General features: G+C 34.7%; 1 protein-coding gene across 1 annotated transcript in view; it reads left to right on the top strand.

Moving 5' to 3' along the window:
• Positions 1-24,084, top strand: part of ZNF804B (zinc finger protein 804B) — a 467,621-nt gene extending 443,537 nt beyond the window's left edge. The window contains exons 3-4 of the mRNA XM_019716413.3: positions 11,752-11,882; positions 17,809-24,084. Of these exons, the coding sequence (XP_019571972.3) occupies positions 11,752-11,882; positions 17,809-21,475 (3,798 nt within the window). The 3' untranslated portion in view covers positions 21,476-24,084. The remainder of the gene's footprint in view (positions 1-11,751; positions 11,883-17,808) is intronic.
• The last annotated feature ends 2,754 nt before the right edge of the window (positions 24,085-26,838 follow it).

The following is a 26,838-nucleotide window of genomic DNA, read 5'->3' as shown; positions in this document are numbered from 1 at the left end:
CAAAACTTAATATAAGACCCGGTTTTATTTTTGGGGAAACATGGTATATATGAGTATACCCAAAACCAATGAGTCTTTTTATTGTTCCTCAGATATGATGATCCTTATTATTTTGTAATATCCAGTCTTGACTTAACTATCCGTATTTTTCTTATGTATTTGTTCAGCAGTACTTTTATGCAAAGATAGGCAAAGTATAGAAAAGGCCGTGAATCTCATATCTGCTTAATGTTGTTTTTTGTGAACAATGCCAGTAAAACACTTGAAATAAGAAATGATTCAATCGGTTGCGTTCCGAAAATTAGCTGATCAGTTAATAGCTCTGCAGGATCCTATTCAATGAGCATATTCAGGGCTTGATTTGTTAGCAAAGTCAGGCTCGGTTCAGTCAATTTCCCACAGGAAGTTGGTAATGTTAAAGCTAAGATAAGTCAATATCATAATAGGGATACTAAAAGTTATCCTCTAAGCACTGGTAGTTCTGTATTCTGGAGCTTCAGATTTATTACTGTCGGTTAAATGAAACGTATTCCTTCCAGATACATCTTTTTCTCACCACTACCTGCCTCTTTACATTTTCCTTGGCCTGGCCATTTCTCTCTGGGAAAATATCCCATGTGGTGTGTAAATATAGAAGTAACCCCCACCCTCATCTTGAACTAAAAAGAATAGCGCTATTTCACTCACAGCGGGTGGCAGAGTTTCTGAAGAGCAAGACAGTAAATGTTTTTGACTTTGTGGGTCACGTGGTTTCTGTTGCAAGGACTTACTTTGGCCATCACAGCAGGAAAGTCACCAGAGATGAGATGTAAACAAATGGGCATGGCTGTTAACCTAAAGTTTTAACTCTCATGGCTGAAAGACTTTCTTAAAGCGAGGATGTTTTAGGCCTTCCCAGCATGCCATTGGGGAATGAAGTCGGAACCACCAGCTGCATGGCGAGGTGAAAACACAACATGCCTTCCATCCTGGAGTTGTTGAGTGCTTTTCTATATCAAGTAGGTGGGGGGTGGGGCTGAAGTGGGGCCAAATCTGGAGAAGGTGCAGAGTCTGCAAGGAAGCAGTGTCCGCTGCGCCTGTGGATTAGCTGTGGGCAGTAGATTGAAAAATCCATGTGTAAATAAGAAGTGGAGGCTCGTGGGGTTCTATGATCCCTGGCTATTCTCCTTTTTGGATAATGATGAAAATAGCCACCTGAAAATGAATCCTAAATTCCAACAGATAAACAGGAATATGAGCAATCTTTTGTCAGAGCTGGTGCACAGCTATTAACAGGCTGCTTTTTCTTTTTCTCACTCTCCAGCCACTGTGATTTAATTTAGAACACCTCACAAGATTTTGTTTTTCCTGTCACTGTGTTACAATAACTCTTTATTTACAAAAACAGCCCGAGGACTAGATTTGACTCAGGGGCCTTAGCTTGCTGTCTCCTACTTCTAACACTATATACCTAAGTAGAAAATCAACTCCAAATTTTTTTTTGAGACAATATGTCATTTTTAATGAAGGTCTTTATGAGGATGTTGAGTAAAATGATCTGGAAACTTCTCTGTATCATGCTTTCCAGCCCAATGACTCAGAGCTTGTAGAGCAGAGTTTTAATAGCGGAAAGAAACAGGGCACGTTGTTGAACACTAGCTGCAGCCATCCCTTTTGGTGACATTTAGCAATTTAATACGGCAGACACTGCTGGTTACCAACTCAATGTCCCTACTACCTTCTTTCCTTACTGACAAAACCCAGATTTAAGTGAGGGGTGGCCACAGGCCTAGCTAAAAATCTGGATTTCCTACAACGCTTACTTAAATGTCAATAGCATGTGACATCCCTGTAGCAAATGATACATGAGAAAAGTCTACTTGGTGCAACTTACAAAAGGCTGTTGTCTTTAAGATGAAAAAAGTGTAGTCAGCTTGTGTCCTTAGTTCTTCTTTCTTTCTTCTTGGAATGTAGTTTTGATACCTAATATTTCTCAGGTATATTGAAGCCAGGAGGATAAAGCCACATGTTTAAGCTGGAAGAAACTGAAAACTGAAAGGAGATTGATCTGTGGGCTTCCTGGAGAAGGTATAAGTACTGTAGCATGCTTGAATGTAGTTCTTGGTTCAGAGTAAAATAAACCTATTCAATTAAGCCACTGTAGCCAAATTTCTGACACATGTAGCTCAACCCATTACTAACTGTTATCTTTAGCTTTAAAAATATCATCTCTATTTACTGTGTAAGAGTAATATGATTCAAAAGTCAATTTTACACCAGAGTCTAATTTCATTTATTTCTTATTTCTGTTCCTAATTCTATTTTAATAGTTTCTTCTCAAAGACAGTTCTACTTCAAAACAACATATAGGCAGGAAAATGAGGAAATCTCAAAATACTTTCCCTGCACTAAGACAGTCTAAATTTGCAGGTATGTACAGATTAAATACTTCTGCCTGCAGTATTCTCGGTAAGGATCGCTGACCCTAAAGTAGGGTATGAAAGAGTGGGGAGGATGAAGTAGACATTGAAAGAGCTTTTAAAAATCATATAATGTTAGGTCATACAAGATGCTGAAATACAAGAAATTGCTCTAAAAGAAACAGCTGGATAGATGAGTCAGAGTGCTAGGTTACGTTTTCTTTAGGAACTGAATGGAGAGGGGATAAACATGAAGGAGTCACGTAGCTGGGAGAGAACTCTGCATGCACTGGATAATAACCTGCCCAGTCAAAATGTCATCATGACAGCAACCACACAACCTTCTGGGAGAGCAGAGGTCTGCCATGGGATTTTCTTAAGATTAACTTTTTAGAATCTTAGGGCCTACTGCAGAAAAAACACACTTATTTCCTGAAAGTTTCCCACAAGAAATGTGATTAATACTCCTGATCTTTAAAACGAACAAAATAAAAGCTTTCCTTGAGGCCCTTGTCTCATCCACATGTGACAGGGGGGAGTGCTAGAGATAGTATTGAAACTCTCACAGAAAAATATCTTTAATGGTTCACTTTTGATACCCATTCAAACTCCACATGTTGATATTTAGAAGTATTTCTAAAAGATGGAGATTTATAAAATTTATATGAGTATTTTTTTGGTATGAATAATACTTTTTAAAGATAAACTATAGGTAATTTACATGCCAAGCTATAAAGAATGTACGTAATATTCTGGTACTCTCCACTTTTTCTCTAAGGAAATGGTGATAGTTTTGAAATGCTGTTGCATGAGCAAAAGTGTCTGGGTTTCCCTGGCCGAACATCTTTCTTATGTTTCTCACATTGAGCTTATTCTTCATGATCTAGAGAGAGCTGTGATGAAACACAAAATTATTTGTTTTGTGGCATTGTTAACAAATCATCAGTCTATCAAATGCTTACTGAAGTCATAATCTTTACATAATGAACTTCCTTTGGCTCATTCCAGAAATGCTGGGTTTCTCCAGACCTGAACATACTCTCTGCAGACACTTCATAGGAATTAATGTGGTTTGAATGTGGCAGGTGTGTTCTTATCACATTGTGAACATGGAGAAGGGTAGAGATTAAAAGCCGTTTGACGTGTACTAACTCAGTCTGAACAACAATTCCCATTTACTCATTGCCAAAGGACTTCCCTTGTAACGCTGTTATTCATTTCAGGGCAGTCGCTAGAGATACTAATGCTGATGCAGTATCGGCTATATTCTTACCTGATATAATATGGCTTTCTAGGTTATGCCATAGTGCAGAAAATAAATAAACCTTGCAGTTTAAACAAATAAAAGTTTGTGCCTGGGGTAGCAGCTGACTTGGAGCCTGACCATAATAGCTAGAGGGTGGAAGAATTTGGGTAACATTTCAGAAGTAGCGGGAATACTAGAGCTGTCTATGGCCATTTGAGAGCTTCTCAGGTAGGATTTCCAGGCGGGAATTCCCACCCATTCTCAGGAATTTTTTTTTCCCTTTCCCATTCCCGAATCCAGAGATATAAACTGTTTTCTGTTCTCCACTATGAATTGTTTACACAAAGTGATGGCCAATACGACCCAACCACCTGGGTTCAAGGAGTCGATTTTCCCGATTTCCCGACCAACTTTTCTCCGGATTTGGGAACAGGAAAGCAAAAAACTTCCTGAGAACGGGCGGGAATTCCCACCTGGAAACCTTATTCTCAGGGGGTCCTAGACCGTGGAAGTGGTGGCTTGCCTGGGACACATATCTTTAGCACCTGAGTATATGCCCTTCCTTCAGCCATGGAGGTGTCACAGGCTACTTGGGGTTATAAAGAAATTTTTTACATGATCCACAATTTCAAGTTGTCCTACAATCTAGAACCATCCCCAAATCAGTGCTGAAATAGTGGTGTCTTTAGGCCGGACTCTACCTCTCTTAAAAGTTGGGCACAGCCAAAGAGTCCAGAAATGAGCTTGACAAGGAATCTCTACATCCCGACTGTTAAAGCACAGCTTGCTTAAAATCAGCAATTAGATTTAGAGTTGAGCAATTCATATTCTAGCACATGTAAAAAGAATTTTCCAGCTCTTGTTGTAAAGTATTTAACTTAACACTTGTGAAGAAGAAGATGGAGGCAGAATATCATTTCTTCTGACCCATTCTGAGCTTACCTGCGGCACGCTTGGTCCTTGGAGCAGGGAATCCCCATCAGAGAGACGGTACACAGATGCATTCATCGCAGAACACAGCAGGGAACTCCTCTGGTTAGGAGCCTGAACTGTAGCTTCTAAGATGGGAGACATTTAAAAAAACATTTTAGTTATTTTTACTATCTGTCTTTGTATAGCTACCAGATCACATAAAAGATAACAACATGCAAAAAAACAGAAAATTTCAACAGGGAGAATTTTTCTGAGAAATTATCAAGAAATTTTATGTAATTTAATTCTCATATATTGATTATATTGTTCAAATTATACCCTCTCCTAGTCTATAGTTAATGATCAATGAATGTTGCCCAAATCATTTGATAAAAACATTTCCGAACAATGAGCAGTATCCCAGAACTGTACAGACTTTTAATGTCACAAAATGAAACTATTATAAATGTCTAGAATTTTACGTAAGTTTTTCTGACTTCTTTAACTCTTAGGAATACTAGACATTCTGTTTTCATGTCACAATAGTGTGTTTTTTTGGTCTCTCCTTTGGTATACATCATGTCATTTAACCTTCTATATGTTTGTTTTTTCATGTCTAAAATGAGGTTAATAAGTTTGACCTTTTTCATTGGGGTTTTGCTCTGCTGTAAAGAAAAACATTAATGCCTGCGAAGTACCCTGGGATCCATGGATGAAAGTGCAGGATGGAAGAAGTATATACACTTGAGTAACTCCATTTCACATGTGTGTTCTGCTTCAGTGAAGTGGAACAGAGAGTGGTTACTGGAGTGGGCAGGTGTTTACATGCCTGTTCTGACTGGTAGGCAATGATATTGGGAGCACTGATATTCCAAACACATAGACACTCGCTGGCCTAATCAACTTCCCTCTTCATTTATTTATTCACAGCTGAATTCCACTTGCAATGCAAGTGACAAGCATTCTTGTTGGCAGGTAGGGAAATAAAGATTACTTAGTTTGTGCTTTTAAAATGAACCTGAGGTGAAAATTAAATTCCAAGTATTTCATAAAATGTATTTTAGCAAGTATATCTTTATAAGTCTTATTTCACTTATTGCTGAGAGAGGATAAAATGCATGATGAAAACTGGAGAAGATATGTGAAGACTACTTTTCTTTCTTTACCTTGACCCCTGAGTCAGTCCTTTTGCACTGATCAGGGCAAAGGCCATGGCAGGTAAGCTTTCCTCAGGACTGTGAAGACCATCTGCTCTGCCATTTCTCTTTTAATGTCTTTAAAAAAATACAAGGACAGGACCTAGATGTTCCTATTTCCCCCTAGGAAATACAAGATGCCCACTCTTTTACCCTCATTCTTGATTGAGATCCATTTTGAATAACATTAACACCCAAAGGCAAACTTTAAATAAGATTTATCAAAGAATATCTGACAACTAATCATATTTTAATCCAAATTTTATGATTTTCTTCACTAGTGACATATGATCTTGAACTTACAGAAATTGACATGTTTCCATTAAACATTATAAATTATTCCAGACAAAGGTGAGGAATGTACCCAGCATGCTTCCTTTCTCTGTCTTCTTCTTTAGAAAATGTTACACCTACCAGTTTTGTAAAACTGTCTAAATGAAAATCACTCAAATGTTCTATTTTCAATAAGAATATGAATCAAATGATCTAATGGCTCCCCATTGCCGGTTAAATCAAGAGTTCCTATGCATCCTGCTTCCCAAAGTTCCATGAAATCTAACTGTTCCTTACCTTGGAGAGTGATAATAGTTCATATTCATTGAGCATTTGCTATATAGCATGTGCTGTCCTCAACAGTTTGCTTTTCTCAACTCAAATAATAATTCTACGAACTCTACAAGGTAAATACTGATAGTTTGCCAAGTTACAAATGTATAAACTGAAGTTAGGGCAGATTGAGTAACTTCCTTAAAGTCTCACAGCTAGTGAGTGACAGAGACAAGACACAAACTCAGGTCTGACTGATTTTAGAATTCTTCTCTTAACCCCTACACTGAGTGTGTACCATCCAAACATTTCTGGAAACCAGACACTTTGTTGTGTTCCCTCTATGGCTAGATGCTACTCTCTGTCTTCCTTCCCTCCTCTCCCTGTGAGGTTCAACTTCTCACCTACTCTAACCTGTTCATCCTGAGTCCCTACTGGCAAACAACTGATTATTGAGCTTTCTATAGTTCATTGTAAATTGTAAGGTAGCAATTTTTTTTTCTGAAATATGTTTGTCTTGAGCTGTTCTCAGTAAAAGCTGATCAACTACATACCTTTAAAGATTTTTTTCCCCCAAATGGTTTACTTTTTTAAACTGAGTAGGATTATTGACAGCTACCATACTTAAATAAATTGACAGCTACCGTTGCTTAAATAAATTGATTTTTATCAGATTAGGATAAAAAACTAGAAACTTGAGAAAACCCAAGCTAAAATACGAGGTTGGCAAAATTTGACTTCTGGATTCTTAGAAGTTCGCATTACTTGTCCAGAGTCAAACAATCCTCTTTTCATTAGTCAAATCAACACTTGGAAGGGTCTTTTATAATAGGCATGACCATGTGGTGTAACCTTTTCCAGAAGTGTGGTATTTGTGAGTAGCGTTTTGTTGTTGTTTGGTGGAGGGGCATTAGAAAACTGTTATTATTGTGAGTTGAACTTTTTCTCTTTGCAGTTTTATCCCTTTTTGCTTTATGTATTGTGAAGCTCTGTTAATAAGTACATACACTTTTAGGCCGTTTTTGTTAACTTGATTAATTTACCCCATTATTATTATGAAATAAACTTCCTTATTCCTATTAATATATCTTTACTCTAAAAATCTACTCTCTGTTCCAGCAATAGAACTCTTCCAGCTTTCTTCTAGTGTAATATTGACATGGTATACATTTTTACATCCTTTTCTTTTAATCTTTTTTTTTGTTATATTTTGTTTTATTTCTCCTTCTCCTTCTTCTTTTAAACCCTCCCCATCTTTTCCACATAACAGAAACGTTATCACATTTTTGTACAAATAATATGGAGCCTAGAAAGGAATTTTAAGTAAGGAATGAAAATCCATCCATCTGCTAGGTATCAAAATCTTATCCGTTTATAGCTCATTCAGTTGGTTTAAACCTGGTACTAATGAGATGAAGGCCATGGGTTCCATTCCCCAATGGCTAGTTAGTTTTTATCTGTTTCATAGCCACAAACTGCTTTCCTAACCCCAGTCCCCCATATTGTAATGTGTGCTAGTGGTCACAAGTCTTAAGGTAAAATTGAATCTTTCCATACAAATTTTCTAAATTAACAATATTTGAAATCAACCTTTAAATGTATTATCTAACTTTTAAGTATGAGTCAAATTATTGATCTTTTTGGTCTATATAATTGTGTGTTCCATGTTTTTCCAAGTATAAAAACGATGTTAACAGCTCTAGATGAATGGGGCAGGGTTCCAGGGAGCTACAGGTTGTGGGCTGTGGTTTTTACAAAGTTAATGCAGTTTCAGTTCCTGCTCCAATGCTGGTCCTATGACCACTTTGCAAAAACACCCTGAGAACACTGGCCAGCTACCATGCTATATCTTTTGATTGGAGATTTAATCTATCTACATTTAAATTAATTGTTAATAGACATGTAGTTATTGCCATTTTATCATTCTTATTTTTATCTTTCTTCTTCTTCTTAAAGAAATCCCTTTAACATTACTTGTAATACTGGTTTGGTGGTGATGAACTCTTTAGCTTCTCCTTGTCTGGGAAGCTCTTTATCTGTCCTTTGGTTCCAAATGATAGCTTTGCTAAGTAGAGTAATCTTGGCTGTAGGTCATTGCTTTTTATCACTTTGAATATTTCATACCAATCCCTTCTGGCTTGCAAAGTTTCTGTTGAGAAATCAGCTGATGGTCTTATGGAAGCTCCCATATATGTAACTAACTGCTTTTCTGTTGCTGCTTTTAAGATACTTTCTCAGTGATGGTTGTTCTGTAGTTTAGTTGTAATTTTGATGTGGTCATTAGAGGAGGTGAGCACAGTGTTTACATAGTCTGCCATCTTAACCAGAACTTCATCTCATTCTTTTTTAAAAGGTATTTTCACTAAGTATAAAATTTAACTTTGACAAGTTTAAAATTTTTTTCCCAGAAATTTAAAGATGTTGTTTTATTATATTCTCACTTGTATTGCTTCCAATGAGAATTATTCTGCCATCCTACTATTTGGTCTTCTCTAAAGAAATCTGTCATTTCTCTCTGGATTTTTTTTTTTTAAATTTTACTTTATTTCCTGACTTTAAAAAAATTTATTGTTATGAGCATTGGGTGTGATTTTCTTCATGTTTCCTGAACTTGTGGTTTGTTGGGGGATCTACAGTGTTTGGGGGACCTACAGGGGGTTTACAGTGTTCAGAAAGTTTGGAAAATTTTTACCTATTGTATATGTAAATATCCTCTCCCCCTTCTTCAGAAACTGCAATTAACAAATTGTCCCATAGATTATCATCTCTTCTCTACTTTTTGAACATATGTAATACAGTTGTAACTGTCTTAATTAACTTTTCTGTCAGTTTTAGCATTGCATCAGTTCTGTATTGGTCTTGATCCGTTGATTATTTTCCTTATTTTTGGCTGTGAATTCCTAGTTTTTTGCATGCCTGATAATCTTTGATTGGATGTTAGATGTCATTAGTTTTTCCTTGTTTTGCTGGCTATTTTTATATTTCTATAAATATTCCTGAATTAGGTTCTGAAATACAGCTAAGCTACTTGGAATCAGAACTATTTCTTGCTTTTTTTATTTGATAGGCAATTCCAAAGTAGTGATCAGTCTATGGTTAATTATTCTTTACTAAAGCAGGACATCCCTGGATTCTATACTTAACGTCCCATGAGTTTTTCTAATTTTATTGGTGAGAAATGACATTATTCCTGACTATACATGAATGTTAGGCACTGTTGCTTGTAATTCATTCAGCTGGTTCTTTCCTTGGCCTGGAGTATTTTCAGGCCAAGTAAAGAACACACATGCACTGCTAATGAGTATTCTGAAACTTGAGATCCCTCTGTAGATCTCAAGGGTTTTATTTGTCTGTTTAGTCTTGAGCACTCAGCATTGGCGTCAAATTTGTGGCTAGATATCTTTAAACAAAATCTCTTCTTCCATTTTTCTATGTTGCTTAAAAACACTTTAACTTTGCTAACTTTCTCAACACAATAAATCTTCACCACCACCCCCTCCACCTGCCAATCTGTCTTAACTTTTCCTATAATCTTCAAAGCATCTGGTATTTACCCCTATTAAGAAAGTCAGCACTATCTTATATAAGTATCTGCTTACTTGTCTGCCTCCCTTGAAGGGAAAATAATTGATTTATAAATTGCTATACCCTATTACATAGTAGGAGTTAACAGTATTTGTTGTAGGATGAATGAGACAGAATTCACAATCGTTTCTATAATTCAGAGATAGAAGTGCTGTCCTGGAATCTGGGAGGTTAATGAAAGAAACAGGTATACCAGGAAGTTTAAAACAAGATTCCAATAATAAGAGTCAAATATCAGATATTGTCAGTAAATGAATCAATATCCTCTTCTAGGATTTTCAGGTTTTGTACACTCATAATATTAAATTTGACACAGTTGTGCTGTATTTTATGCAGGCTCTTAAATTGTGGAGGAAATTTTTCAAAAGGTCTTTGCTCATTAAATGAGCCTTCACTCCAAGAATTAGATTTTCGTACATTTGGAGGCTGAGGAAGTGTGAGAAGAAGCCTAAGTAGAAATGGAGGTTTTTATTAGCCCTTCTCTATCTTCTGATCAACGCTACTCTTTCTTGGGCTCTCTGTTGTTTATCAACTCCAGGGAACTGTTTATCCTTTTTTTTTTCTTTTCTTTTTTCTCATAATACCAGGGCCATAATTTTATTTCTTGAAATTTTCTGTGTTTTTAAAAGGCTCTGAAGTTTTTGCCAAAAATTGAATTCAGATGGTCTCCACTGTTCTCCCTGTGGCTGTTTTGAGTTCTATGAAACTCTTATTATTCTTTGTGCTCGAAATATTCTGTCTTTGAAAGACTGACCTGCCTCCTTCTTCAGATGCTTAGCCTAGAAGCAATTATCTGGCCACCATCTCCCATGAGCATGTTCCCTTTCAAGAACAGACCTAATGATCATTAAAGGTCTTGGCCCTTGCTCTGGGGGTTGGAAATAGTCTACTGCAGCGTTATTACCTCGCTTGATAGCTATGTGGTTTTTGCCATCCCTGGGAAATATCTTTTATAGTGGATTTGGGAAATGAAAACAAATTAAATGGATACAGAATTCAGGCAGTTTACAGTCATTTTGTATGGATTAAGAAAGGCTAATCTTCATATATAAATATACTCTCAGTTCAGGAGTAAGCCTCAAACTTCAAGACGCTCATTGGATTGTGACTGTTTCTCAATTTGTTCAATATCATTACATGTGCTTAGTGCGGATTCTGAAGTAGAAATCCAAACAGGTAATGAGTATAATCCAATTCGCATGTAAGCCAATTATTTTAGAGGAAAGATTAATTAAAAGAAGTGGTAGGTTAATTTAAATCAAATATGGCCGACCCTCTACTCTGACCCATTTTTGTCCTCTTGGATACAATAAAGAAATGTGCATTGGGTAAATATTTCCCCTAGGGGGGAAAAAGTTAACAATCACATTTAGAGCTTTAAACTAAATATTTCACAATAACAGATGCTCTTCACCAAAACAAGCTTATTTCACCCAATGTATTTAATAGCATCATTTTTTTATAAATAAGAGTAAGTACCTTCTACAAGTGAGAGGGTTGGGGGCAATGGTAGAGGAAAGTGCATCCCATAACCTCCTCTCCCTTCATATCCATTCATATATTGCACATTTTCCCCATTTACATTTTTACAGGCACACAGATTATTGTATTTATGTAGCCAGGGTGGTCCCAGCAAGGACTGGGGTCCAGCTTTGCAGCATATTTCTGTAGTGATTGTGACAAGCTTTAATAAATAATCCAGTTGAAAACTAAATTTATCACGAAGCAGAGAATAGCATTAAGGGATAAGATGTTTTACTCTCCCTATCCAGAAAGTCACCGCTGCACCCAGGACCAAATTTAATAAGGAACATTGTGGATGGAAAAGAATACATTAGTTATTTCTGTTTTTCTTCTTTGTCCACAGAGACTGAAAGAATTAAAACAACGGGAATTTGCTCGAAATGTAGCTTCCAAGTCATGGAAAGATGAGAAGAAACAAGAAAAAGCACTTAAACGACTCCATCAGCTGGCTGAGTTAAGGCAACAGTCTGAATGGTAAGAATTAGAGGTGTCTCAGGTGATTCAAAACTCTCTTCAACCTCTGGGGAAATTTCAATGATAAATTTACATGGTTCACTGTAGCAATATAAACAAATTATAATTAAGCAACAGATATGTCCAAGGGCAAATGTTCTAATAGTTCAAGTTCATAAATTAATGACTTTGACATCTGATTTTTTCTTCCCAATATCATTAATTTAATGTGCTCTTTAATAAAATGATCCAAGGATTATTCAAATATACTAGCATTTATTCTATCCATTTGATTAAAATGGACCTATGAGCATAACTCTTTAGTGATTATTTTAAGTTTTATAATAATAATTTTAAAACCATAAATAACAATGTGTCCTTTTGGGAGGAAATAAATCTTCTGTACATTCCCCTATACACACCTGAATCTAGAATAAATGACACTATCATTGTCTGGACAAGTAAGATGTCATTAATTCAGTTAAATTTAGCACTTATTGATAATTATAACAAGGACACAATAACATATTCTCTTAGTTGAAAAATAGCAATTTTACATAAGCTTGGAACTGCTGAATGTTTCTAGGTGAGAAAATTGCCACCTGAAATTCAATTAAATTTGCAGATTGTGATTTGTGTTCATATGAATCATAATGTAGAATACTAATATTGCTAATTAATGTAGTTGACAGCAACCTAGTGAACTGTGAAATTTATAGCTGTGACAAAATTTAAACTACTGTTGTTTAAGTGAAAAACAATATACAATAAACTTGGGAGTGAATGACTCAATTATAGTACCATAAAATATTAAACCTCAAATTTGATTATAAGAATATTGTTATTTTTTAAGATCAGTTATGAGTAAAAACACAGTTAGTATTCTGCTTACATACATTCATGTGTTTGTACATGAGTTATCTTAGGGTAATTTGAATTATGAAAATACATAAAATATAATAAGATTAAAAATAAGTGATAAATTTGGTATAAAGAAAAAAATAATTGTCAGAAACACATATATCCAGAGGCGAGGTTAATACAAAAATGCATGTTCTAAGATCTCATACAATCATTGAAACAGGACACGCATTTGATACTGGCTTTTTACTTGCCAATGCAATGAGTATTGTAAAATATGTTACCTGAACCCATTGTCAGTAAGATAATCAGACAGCACTTGTCAAAACAGAACTTGTAAGGAAACACCTTATTGAATAACACCATGCTATTCGGGTAGCATGCAGGAAAAAAATCTAGGGGAGCTGTTAATTCCTAAGTGGTTAATTATGAGGTGCAATGAGTCAGATTATTAAAACAACAACAACAAAAACAGGACAAGGCTCACTATAGACACCTTTTAGATAGGTCCTTTAAGAACACACAGCAGAAAATCTGAGTAAACATAATTTTGGTTCTTTTGTTATTACAAAATAACAAACTTCTAAACTTCTACATTTCTACCTGCCCATTCTATATTTTCTTTGGGGAGAAACAAAGGATCAGAGGAGCCTTGATAATGATGTTGGTGATGGTGGTGGTGATGGTGATGGTAATGATGATGCTTTTGTTTAGAAATTCTAAGTTTGCAGAGCTACCCATTAAGTGTCTTCCAAATTAAAACAAATTAAAAGATCCGCCTTACTGGGGTTGAGCTGTCCCTCTGGAAATCTTACTAACTAAACAAATACAAACCTAACTGCATCTTCTATAGAGTAGGCAGGCTCTCTAGGTCCCAATCATTATTACGGAAATGATAGGTGTTCAGCTTTCCAGCTACTTGGAACTAGGAAAATGATTTCATTCTTTTCTAGTACCCACCATCTGCCTTCCAGACAATTGTTCTGTCTGCTTAAGCAGCCTCACGGGATGTCACTTAATATGTCTCTTAATAGGATTATTAGATATTTTCATTTTGGCAGCTGAATTGACAAATGAAAGTAAGAAATAAAATGAAAGAAGAAAAAAGAATCACCTGTATGTATTATCCATCTCCTAGACAACCTTTCTTTGTCCTTTATTCTCATAATGAGGGCTTAGTAGGATAATGCAGATAACAAGAAGGTTCCCCCATGAACCTAGGAAGAAGAGAGGACTAGTAGTAAGAATATTTGAATCAAACTGATTTTTAAAATGATGGCAGAAACGGTTAATGGATCTTATAAAGGGCAGTCAACTTTGGCCATCCCTTGGGTAGTTTAACCTAATTTGATTTCTCAGCAAGACCACTTATTGTATGCACACCTATTTGTAAAATTATATATGTGTAAGTCTAAGTATAGTGCAACTTGACATGGACATTTTTTCCAAATTTAAAAAATTGTGGGACCACTGATTGTGAGAATATAAAGTTCCTTATATAAGAGAGCTAGATAATGTGGAACATTAGGAAATTATATCATGTAAAGAAATTATGTTGTTCTGATATGTTTGTTTTTTCCTGTTTGGAAAGTATACTTCTTGCACAAAACAGAATTAATTATGCAGGTATTAAGATGCCAAGAATTAGAATTCTTGTACAACTATTGGAATGGACAATCCATTAATAAGAATTAAAGGGCTACCTCTAAAGTTACATTTTTATTATAAATAAAAATAATTAGGTAAAAAAAAATACAAACATAAACTGAAGAAAGTTCTGCAGGAGGGAGTGAAATCATAAATAAGGATATAGCTATAAAAATTAAACCTTTAATTATGTTATAAGTCATAACTTGTATTAAAATTATAGAATTCTAAACACTACAAAGACAAAAAATTAGGATTTTTCAAAATAATAAAAATAAGTTAAATTTAAGATAAGGAAAATTAAAGTTTATAAGACAGATCAAAAGTCTAAAGCATGAAAATAAGTTATAAAATATTAATAATGAGGATAAAATGTTAAAATTGTAAAATAATACAATGATTAATGTAGATTAGGTTGTAAAATAAGCACAAGAATCAAGGACAAGAAAATAAAACTATAATACAAAAACAATAAGATCAAAAAGCTTTAAAAATACTTAAAATAATATAAAAGAAAGAAGCTTGCACATTAGAGAGATAAATGGTAAAATAGAACAGGAATACAGAAGAGAACATTTAGACTAACATAAGTAAACACAAGAAAATGGACAAAACAGTACCAGCATAATAAGCAAAAATATTATTAAGGAAAAAATAGAGAGAATATAAAAATAGTAAAATATCTGCATCACAATGGAATCAGGAGGGGTAGAATGATAATATACACACCAGGCTTTTGGAACAATTTCTCTTAAGTTTAGTGCAGATAATATCAGATTGAATGAAGTTCCTGGAGAAGGTCACTTAATACAGAAATATAGCTCCGACTTAATCCAAAATACGCTGTAAATATGGAAAAGAATCTCTTTGGCACTGAGGCAAGCTACAGTGCTGCAGATGTTTCTGGACCTCATCCTTCTATCCCTAGGCTTCAAGCACTTTAAAAGACCAACCTCTACAGTAAACCTCTATGCTTCCAATTTTCCTTTATGTTTGAAAGAAATATTCAATAACCCATACAACTTAGAGTATCCCGCCATTCCTCATATTAAATATGCTTAAATATACTCTCTAAAGAACATGAAAATGATTTTAAAAGGACATTAATGTGATGAATAAGAGGGAGGTTTTCATTTTGAAACAGTTACTTTAAGGAACAGAACATATTTTTATAAAATTTCTAAATTTAATTTCCACAAGATTCAAGGGAACACTATAACTCTAAAGTTACAGGCATTATTTTATGAAGAGAGGACAATCTGAAATTATTAAAAACTGAATGGTGGCTGAAATCATTGTTTGTAAGTTATGTGCAAATCAAACAACAGATTGGACAGTGTAAAAAATGAGTCAGTAAAATAGAAATTAAAAACAAGAAATTCTTTCTGAACTGGAGAAAAAGACTAAAGACACTATGATACTGAGATAAATAATAAGACTTAAATGATATTTTCAGGAGAGTCAATAAATTTGACATCTAAATCCCAGGACAAGAAACTAGGACAGGGAAGAAGCAATAATCAGAGAAATCTGAGATGTGTCTGAGCTGAATAAAGCTGAATTGAAAGTACCATAAAGTACTAGCAAAAAAATAATAATAACCAAAAGTAATCATCTGTAACTATGGTCTGGCTAAATAATAAATATATATAATATATTATATATAATAAATATAGCAAATATATATATGTATATATATATATATATATATATATATATATATATATACACATATATATAAACTATAACATAAATACAGTCTATTTAACAAACACAATATATAAATAAAAAGGAAAAATTACAAAATCATACAAATACTCAAGCTGATTCATTTCAAAAAAATGAACAAAAGGAGGCTAATTAAATATGACCCTTCAGTATTAACCATCTAAATACAATGAAGCAAAGTACATGAAATTTGGTCAACAAAACAAATGTGACTCTAGAGTTCTATGCTGATTGGCCAAATACTCATAAGTGAAGGCATTAAGAAAGAATTTCTCAGACCAAGGGCTTAGAAAACATTCCTCTCCATTAGGATTTAACTACATACGGTAAAGGTATCAGTTATTTTAGTGTTGTATATACTTAAGCAAGAAATGACAGAATGAAAATGAAATAAAAATTGAAAATAGAAAAAAATCAAGCAAACATACATCTAAGCATGTGGAAAAACAAAAAGAAAAGGAAAAGAAAGCCAACTCAAAGAAAACAATCAGATCATTAATGTCACTTGTATTGGCTTCCCCCCAGGAAGGCCTTGTTTTGTAGGAGAGATTTTATAAATAAAACATTAGATAATTTTAATCTAAAGAGTTTCATCTCTTATATGCATTGCTGTTTCCAGCTTTCTATCAGAGATACTAATTAAGCTCAGTTGAATGAATAATCTTTAAAAAGCTGTTAAAAGATAAAACATGTATATGCACAAAAAGTAGAAAGAAAATATTCTGGTGTGTAAGAAGCAAAAGAAAAGATTTCAATGTAATTGAGATGGCTTTGTAAATATGTCAGTATATTATACATTTATTATAATTAGTCAAATAGTGACAGGTGATAAAGAAAGAGCTAACCACCCTGTTTCAAAAGAAAGCAAGGAAGCAAACGTGAATGAATTTTAAAACTGAGAAAACAAAAATGGCAAAAGGCTAGAACACATACAAAAAAGCAAATTAAATATATATTTTTATACTTTGGAAGTGACTTTTAATTCCATTTGATTTCTTATTTATTGTGAAGGCACTGATTGGAAAACTCTTTGTGAAAAATATTAATTCTTTATTCCAAAAAAATAGATACATTCTGAAGAATGTATATTGTGGTATAAATACAATACTTTTGCAGCACTAGCATAAGAAATTCACCCGCTATCACTTTTTGCTAAGTTCAAAAGAACACACTTAAATGATGTATTTTAGACATAGGCACCTAAGTGAAATAAGTTAGACAGAAAAAGTCAAGAACCATATGATTTCACTCATATATAGGATATAACACTGAACACAACAAACAAACAAGACAAACAAATAAAATCTCATTGACACAGACAACAGTTTAGTGCTTACCAGAGGGTAAAGGAGGGGGCCGGAGTGGTAGAAAAGGATAAAGAGGTGATGGATAAAAGGATAAATATAAGGTGATGGAAGGAGACTGGGTGGTGAACACACAACGCAATATATAGATGATGTATTGTAGAATGATTCACTTGAAACCTATATAATTTTATGAACCAATGTCACCCCAATAAATTTAATTGAAAAAAGAAATAGCCACTATGATACAGATATACTAACTTAAGCACAGTGAAATGGTTATATTATAGTAGACATAGTTTATAAGTAGTAGCATAACCCATCATAAAAACACTATGAAATGTTCACATATAGATAAGATTTCAAATCTAATGCCTTAATCTTTTTAATATTTATTGTATTTACAGTGTTTCTGGAAATGGACCAGCACACAAAACACCCCGGGTAGCTATAGAAAAGCAACTCCAGCAAGGAATTTTCCCAGTTAAAAATGGCAGAAAAGTATCATGCATGAAGAGTGCTCTTCTCCTTAAAGGAAAAAATCTCCCCAGGAGCAGTTCCGATAAACAACGGTCTACCATGCCAAATCGACACACATTACAAACAGACAGACTTTATTTGTTTGGGAATCGGGTACCACAGACATCTTCAGATCTCAGTAATGCAAATCACAGAACAGGCGTATCGTTTTCTTTTTCCAAAAAAGTGCATGTAAAATTAGAATCTTCAGCATCAGTTTTCAGTGAGAACACAGAAGAGACCCATGATTGTAACAAGTCACCCATCTATAAAACAAAACAAACCGTGGAGAAATGCAAATGCCGCAGGATTGCAAATGAGGGTACACACCTTACTAAGGAAGAAGATCTAAACATCTCCTCAAGCCATCTGGAAAGTGTTTTACACAATACCTTCTCCATGAGTTCTCAAATTTTGCAAGACAAAAAGGACTCTATTGATGAAACACTAGAAGATTCCATTGGCATTCCTGCTTCATTCTCGAAATCTAACATTCATCTTTCAGATGTGGATTTTACTTCCTCCAGTAGAGGAAAAGAAACTAGAAATACATTGAAGAGCCCTTCAGAAAACTGCATTAATCACACATGCCAAGCAAATACTTCCTCCAGCCCACCAAACATTTCCAAGCACAGTGATGCCAGGATATTTGAGTGTCTGGATGGGTTTCTATCACTAGAGCCACGAGAGCAAAACAGTCCAGTGTATCTGAATTCCAACTCCAGAATGGAGAAGAGAGAAAAATCTTTAGATGAAACAGAAAGAGTTAGCAAAAATGTGCAAAGGCTTATAAGAGAAGCATGTCCCCATGATGTGAAATCCAAACCATTGCCTTTCCTCCACGTGCAAAGCAAGGATGGCCACACCACTCTCCAATGGCCTACAGAACTTCTGCTCTTCACAAAAACGGAGCCCTGCATCTCTTATGGCTGCAACCCATTATATTTTGATTTTAAGCTTTCCCGGAATACAAAGGATGGCTGTGATCCGGAAGACTCAAAAACAGAATTGATTAAGGACCCCTTAGAAATGAAGACTCAAATAGAGAGCCAAGTCTCAGGTTTAGTCAAAGACCAACACAAATTGATCCAAGAAGATAATCAATCTCTGAAACCAAAGATGATGATAGAGAATCCGGATTGGGAAAATTTCCAGAGAAAATATAATGTGGGCTACAGTGATTCTGAGCCAGACATGAGTAAACATAATTTTAGCGCAAGTGATTTGGAAACAAAAAGTCCTGAAGTGCCTGCCTGCCTTGATATCTCTCTGAAGAACTGTGTGGGAAACAATAGGAAGAGTGATAATGAAATCAAGGAAACTTCAAGGGCCCATTGGCAAAGCTGCCGAAGGGTAGTATTAAATGATGCAAATGAGGGCCTATCTTTTACTCCTTACATCTCTAGGACTAAAAGGCATAAACTGATTTCCTGTGGTCCTCATTCGGCTTTTGAAGATGGAAATGAATTCACCTGGAATTCTAGTCCTTACACAGTAAGGAGTCACAGTGATCACGGGAAGAACTTCAGTGTGATTTTAAATAGTAATCACATCAGCATGACTGGCAGGGTTTCTGCATGCAGAAACCGAAGTTACAAAAGAAGTTCCCCAAAGTTGTCTCTAAACAGACCTTCTAGCCCTTCAGACACATCACCTGACAGTACATCCAGCTTGAGAAGTGCTTGCTCAAGTCACAGGTCCAGTGGTAATGGCAGAGGCAATTTGCTCTACTTTTGTAAAAGAGAACACAACTCAGTAAAAAGGCACAAAGGGAAACATAGAAAGCACAGCTGCCTCTGCTTGTCTGGTGAGATAGCAAAGAGTGATTGCTTGCAGTCTGAATCACAGACAGACAGAAACTGCAAATTGTGGGAATCACTTAAAAATGAAAAATATTCAAAACATAGATATGGTCACTGCAGAGAAATGTATAAACTGGGCAAATATCAACAACAATTTTCAGGGTCAAAATCCGGGAGAATCACTCGTTGCAACACTAGCTCACAGGTTTCCTGTGCTGGGAACAGTGGAAAACCATCTAATTGTCAGGGACCTCAGCACAGCAGATTGGGCTCTTACCCACAAGAGAGGATTTATTACTTAAATAAAAGTGAAAGAAGTCAACAGTCTTTGCACAGCCCTCACATTTGTGATCTGGAAAAAGTAAAACCCATGCAGTGTAACTCTGGGAATATCAATCGTCATCTGAGGAATTGTTCCAGCCACCCTTCAGAAACTGCAGACTTGAACATTACAGCAGGAGAGACCTCCATGACCGCCAAATGCCTCTTAGAAAGAGTTCAAGCCAAGAAATGTCAGGAACAATCAACTAATTTTGAGGTCTCTTCAAACAGTTGCAAACATGAATCAGAGGTTCATTCACAAATCCAATGCACGATTCAGTTTGCACCACCAGGCTGTAACAGATCAGCATTGCCTTTGTCTGAAAAAATACAGAACATAAGTAAAAGAAGAAATGATAAAGGCAGTGCAACTCAAAGAACTATTGAGGAAGACAAAGGCAACAGTTCACAGGCAAATGATTTTACTGTTTTGGTAGACACTGATTGTGATAACCATCTTTCTAAAGGTATAATTCACGTAGTAGCAGACTCTCAGTCACCAAACATAAAAAAGAACCCAGCAACAAAAGAACAATCAAAACCTTTAATGAGTGAAGTCCAGCCTTTTCTTCAACGCTGTGACCCAGTACCAAATGATTTCCCTGGTGCGTTTCCATCTAAGAGATATGCTGGTGTCACTGATTCAACAGAGACCAAAGAGGACCAAATAAACCGAAGCTTACAAGATGTAAGCATGCATGTGAATCACGTAGAGGGGAATATGAACTCTTACTGTGACAGAACTATGCCGAAGCATGAAAAAGTAGCAGATGAATTCGAATTGTGTCATAAATCTCTCTCTCCCCCTTTAATTCAACAGCCAATAACATTTTCTCCTGATGAAATAGATAAATATAAGCTCCTACAGCTACAAGCCCAGCAGCATATGCAGAAACAGCTCCTATCAAAGCATCTTCGAGGGTTGCCTGCTCCAGGGCCGACTGCCTTCTCTGCAGCCTCAGCGGTGCAGACAGTCCCAGTTCACCAGCATACTTCTTTCACCACCATCCACCATACATTCCTGCAGCATTTTGCTGTTTCGGCTTCCATAAATTCCCAAAGCAATCACCTCCCTCTAGCTCGTCTACATGCTCTTTCACAGCCACATTTTACTCCATTCTCATTTTCACCTCTGACTCCAACCATCATCCCTGCACACCCCACTTTCATAGCGGGTCATCCCCTGCATTTAGTCACTGCTACCCCCTTCCACCCATCTCACATAACACTTCAGCCATTGCCCCCTGCAGCGTTTATCCCCACATTGTTTGGCCCTCACTTAAACCCAGCCACAACTTCTATCATCCACTTGAATCCTTTAATCCAACCGGTGTATCAAGGTCAAGATCTTTGCCATCAGTCTTGCTCCAGTCAGATGCAACAGTTAAATGGAGTAAAAGAGGCCTTAAATATGTCAGCACACTTGAATTAATAGATGTGAAAGTCCCTCTTATGGATAAATAGAACAAATTGTCACTATCTACAAAATGACATGTTCAAAGTGGTATATCTGATTATTATAAGATTTAAATATTGATGCCAGTTCAAAATGTGACCAATACATGAATAGGAACCAAATTGTCAATATTGAAATCAGAGCATTTTAAGAATTTCTTTTTTTTTTTAACTTGCAAAAATAATAAGGCAAATTTAAAATAATTTTATGGGAAGGTATAGGGAAAAGTGTTAAAGATCAGTTTTGGATGAATTCTCTCATAATATTATTAAATGATAAAAAACATTCATGCAGATCATTAATGCTACAAAGAAAATCAAATGGAACATAATGTATGTTCTACGTGTTTGTTGAATGAGTGAATTAATGCACATTTGATTTTATTCATCAGATAATAAAAGGTTAGTGAAATGAACTAATTACTAAAAATAATAATTCCTGCGGTTAACTATTGACTAAGCTTTTAACCCATATAATTGGTTATAATATTGATGAGGGTTATAACCTATATAAGAGATGGCAAGAATTTTTCTGCTTAATTCAAGGTGACAATTATTGTTCATTGAAAAACAATCTTTACACAGACTTTACACTTGTATTGTTGAGTGTCTGTGAAAAATTGGGTTATCTTCATTTCACACATGCCTATGTCAAGAGAATTTTGTAATTGTAAGAATCACCATTGAAATTAAGAATGTTTAATTTTTGTATAAGAAACTATCATTAGTATTTGATAATGCAAAATAAAAAATAAAATATGCTCAGAATTACATTTTGAATATATTGGCCAATCTTTCAAATATAAAGGGACTAAGATATTATGTTTTCTTTATTATTCTACTCTGAAATTTTATCGTGTTCAGCCAATGTATGTATAAGTGTAAAGAGAAAGGTTTGGAAATGTCAGAATTGTTATGTTACCTATTGAGAAAATGTTACAAAGTATTTGGTGTGTTTTATTCAATTGCAATAGGTATTTATAAAATACAGTGAATGAAAATGAATAAAATCAGCATTCATGTAATTTTGCAAACGATTTTAAATATTCACTCAAAATATTTTCTGGCCTACAGAATTTGCATTTCTTACATCTGTTTTTCTGAACGGCCTTCCAGTTAGGTTTATTGCTTTATATTCTTAAAATGAAAGAAGCACTTGTATGACTATACATTCACCATAAGCATAGGTTTCAGAGAAAAACAAACTAAACAGAAATGGAGGTAATCAGTCATCAACCACTGTATCTGATGATACAAACTCCTCTACCACTAGAAGATAAAAGGAAAATATGTTTCAGCTTTGGCTTCAGAGGGAAGAGAGCTATACTTACTGAAGACCTATTGTGCATCAAGATAGTCAGCCTAAGCACTTGGCACACATTATCTCATTTAATTTTTACAACTATATATCTTTTTTTGAACATTTTATTTATTTTTTAAATTTATTTTTCAATTACAGTTAACATATAGTATTATATTAGTAGCAGGTGTACAGTATAGTGATTAGACATTTATGTACCTTACAAAGAGCTCACCCCCAATCTAGACACAATACATAGTTATTACAATATTATTGACTATATTCCCTATGTTGTTCTTTTAATCCCCATGACTGTTGTTATAACTGGCAATTTGTACATCTTAATTCCTTCTCTTTTTGCATCCATCCTCCCAACCCCCCTCCCATCTGGTGACCGTCAATTTGTTCTTTGTATCTATAAGCTTGTTTCTGTTTTGTTTGTTTATTTATTTTGTTTTTTTAGATTTCACATATATATGAAATCATATGGTATTTGTCTTTCTCTGTCTGACTTATTTCGCTTAGAATAATACCCTCTAGGTACATCAATGTTTTTGCAGATGGTAAGATTCCATTCTTTTTCATGGCTGAGTAATGTTTGATTGAATATATGTATCACTTTTTCTTTGAATACATATATTGGCTATTATAAATAATGCTGCAATTAACATAGAGGTGCATATATCTTTTCTAATTAGTATTTTGGATTTCTTTGGATAAATATCCAGAAGTGGAATTGCTGGTTCACCTGGTAGTGCTATTTTTAATTTTTGAGTAACCCTCATACTGTTTTCCATAGTGGTTGCATCAAATTACAATCTCACCAAGAGTACATGAGGGTTCCCTTTTCTCCATATCCTCAGCAATACTTGTTTGTTGTTTTATTGAGATAGCCATTGAGATGATATCTCATTGTGGTTTTGCTTTGCATTTCCCTAATGATTAATGATGTTGAGTATATTTTCATATGTCAATTTGTCATCTGTATGTCTTCTTTGAAGAAATGTCTATTCAGGTCCTCTGCCAATTTTTTAATTGGATTGTTTGGTGGGTTTTTGTTGTTGTTGTTGTTGTTTCATGTTAAGTTGTATGAGTTCCTTATATTTTTTGGATATTAATCCCTTATTGGATGTATCATTGGCAGACATCTTCTCCTATTCTATTCTGTAAGTTGTATTTTTTGATTTGTTGGTGGTTTCTTTCAATGTACAAAAACTTTTTATCTTGATATAGTCCCATTTGGTTACTTTTTTCTTTTGTTTCCCTTGCCTGGGGAGACATATATTAATACAAAAAAAAAAAAAAAAAAAAAAAAAAGTATTGCTAAGAGCCATATCAAAGAGTTTACTGCCTATATTTTCTTCTAGGAGTTTTATGGTTTCAGGTCTTACATTTAAGTCTTTAATCCATTCTGAGTTTATTTTTGTATATGGATAAGAAAGTTGTCCAGCTTTATTTATTATTTTTGCATGTATATGTCTAGTTTTCCCAGCACTAATTTATTGAAGAGACTGTCTTTATTCCATTGCATATTCTTGTCTCCTTTGTCATAGATTAGTTGACCTAATAAGGCATGGGTTTATTTCTGGACTCTCTATTCTGTTCCATTAATCAATGTGTCTGCTTTTATGGCATTAGCATGCTGTTTTGATTACTATAGTCATGCAGTATACTTTCATATCAGATAGGGTGATACCTCCAACTTTGTTCTTCTTTCTCAATATTTCTTTGACTTTCACAACTGTATTTTGAGATCAATATCATCACTCCTCTCTACAGAGGAGGGAAATAAAATTGAAAGGTTAAATTCTTAATACTTGGCAAACAGTAGGATAAAGTATCTCTGATGCTGGAGAGAGAAAGAGAGAGAGAGAGGCAGAGACAGAGACAGGGACAGAGAGACAGAGAGAGAGAGAGACAGAGACAGAGAGACAGACAGAGAGATAGAGAGAGAGAGAGAGATTGAGAGACAGAGAGAGAGATTGAGAGACAGAGAGAGAGAATTTGAAATTGAAATTTTAACATAAAGTAAAGGCATATTTCCCTCGATATTACCAGAAAATTGTGGGATGGGAATTTTCACTTGGATATATCAGTGAGAAAATCTAGCTCATGTAAAAGGAATAAAACAATGGAGGAAAGGCATCAAATAACAAGAAACTATATACTTAACACGAAACTCCATAAAAACAATTATAAAGTAATGTTGATAAATATTGAATAAATCCAAAAGAAGTGAAATAAATAAAACATTTCTTATAAAAATAGATAACAAATGGCCAAGCACATTAAAAAAAGGAAAGTAGTGTGGACAACTATTTCCTAAAACAGATTACAAATTTGACATAGATCCAAGACAGAGTAATTATGGGAAACTCACTAGAAGTCCTATTAATTTTTATAATTGCTTTGGTGACAATTTGACCTCTCAGAAAGTTAGACCACAGAACCTCTACTAGGCACTTAATTTTGAATAACAAAGATAGATTGATATGAATTGATGGCATGGAAATGACTGTCTTGTATTATCAGTGAGGAAAATGTTCACTGGATGTACTATTTAGGACTATGGGAAAGCCGACTTTATCATTTAAATAAAAGAGAATTTGTACTCCAGGGTAGGGAATTGTAAAAGTTGTGGCATCACAGGAGGAAAACTACAATTATAAAAGATTCCAATTAGTTGGTATAATGTAGTTCTTTAAACAATCCAATAGAAATTGAATGCGAAAAATATTCAGAGTAATTGTTCAAGTTCCATACATCCATACATAGTAATGCAATAATAAATACCTAAAAACAAATAGAGATTAGATTAATTAGGTATTTTTTAATATTCTATTTATTAGGAAAATCAAGAGATGTTGGCCTTTTGCTTCTATTTACTGCTTACTGCTAGAGGCAAAAGATCTAATGAAAATAAAAATAGAGTTACCTAAATCTGATTTCATTTTATTTTTCCATTTAAGTTTTTCAAAGTGGAAATCATAGAAGCAATATGGATAGGAAATTTGGAACACATAAGAAAATTACTCCCTGGACACTTTAAATGGATTTGAATCTTTACATTTAGAAGAGTTTTACCTACCATAGAGTATTAAAATCGCCTAAAGAGGGACAGATGACATCAAATATCCTTGAAAAACATACACAATTTAAGGAGTTAGAAAAAATAGCTCTACTTTTTTAAAGGGAGGGATATTGAATATCATATTTAAAAGTATATTTATAGGTAGAATTTTAAGCAGAATGTTTAATGAAAAGGAAAAGACAATCACTGGTATAACAGGTAAACTAAAAACAAGTAATACAAAATTAAAAATATTTTATTTCTCATTTATCCAGTTTATTTTCTTTCTCATTCAACAGAGATTAGATATTATTAAAGGCCATTTCCAGTAATCTAATTGCTGGAGATATAATAATGACCCAAATGAACAGAAAAACTGCTACACTATAGTTTAATTCTAGTTGAGTCATGCAGACAAACCCAGGGCAAGTGAAATATATAATATGTCAGATCATGATAAATGCTGTTGAGGCAAATAAGTAAGAAAGGCAAATAAAGGGGTTCAGCTGTGGACAGTTAGTAAAGTACAATTTTAAATAGTGTAGTCGGGGGAAGCGTCACTGGAAAGTTATATTTCGGCCTGAAGGAGGTCAGGGAGTGAACATTGTAGAATAAGAAAAGAGCAGGTTTCCACAACCTGTTGGGTGTGTTGCCATGCTCAAGAAATAGCATAAAAACATCCGGGCTTGTAAAGAAGGTTTCAGAAGATGAATTACGGGAGATAAGGTCAGAGAAGTCATTTTGTAACAAAATTATGTAGGATGTTGTCAACCATTATAACGCCTGGCTTTTCTTGTGAGATGAGAAGCTATTGGATAATTTTGCCAGAGAAGCAACATGATTTGTTTTAGTTTTACCAGAGTCCCTCAGCTATTGCATTGTGAATAATCTCCAGGGGCATAAGGTAGGAATACAGAAGCCAATCAGTAGAATGAAATGTTTCAGACAAGAGAATGCAATGACTTGCTCA

This window comes from Rhinolophus sinicus, chromosome 4 (genome assembly GCF_057876585.1).
Source record: "Rhinolophus sinicus isolate RSI-liver-muscle chromosome 4, RSI-T2T, whole genome shotgun sequence".
Classification (NCBI taxonomy): Eukaryota; Metazoa; Chordata; class Mammalia; order Chiroptera; family Rhinolophidae; genus Rhinolophus; species Rhinolophus sinicus.
Note: the sequence above shows the minus strand (reverse complement) of the source record. Positions and strands in the feature narration are given on the sequence as shown.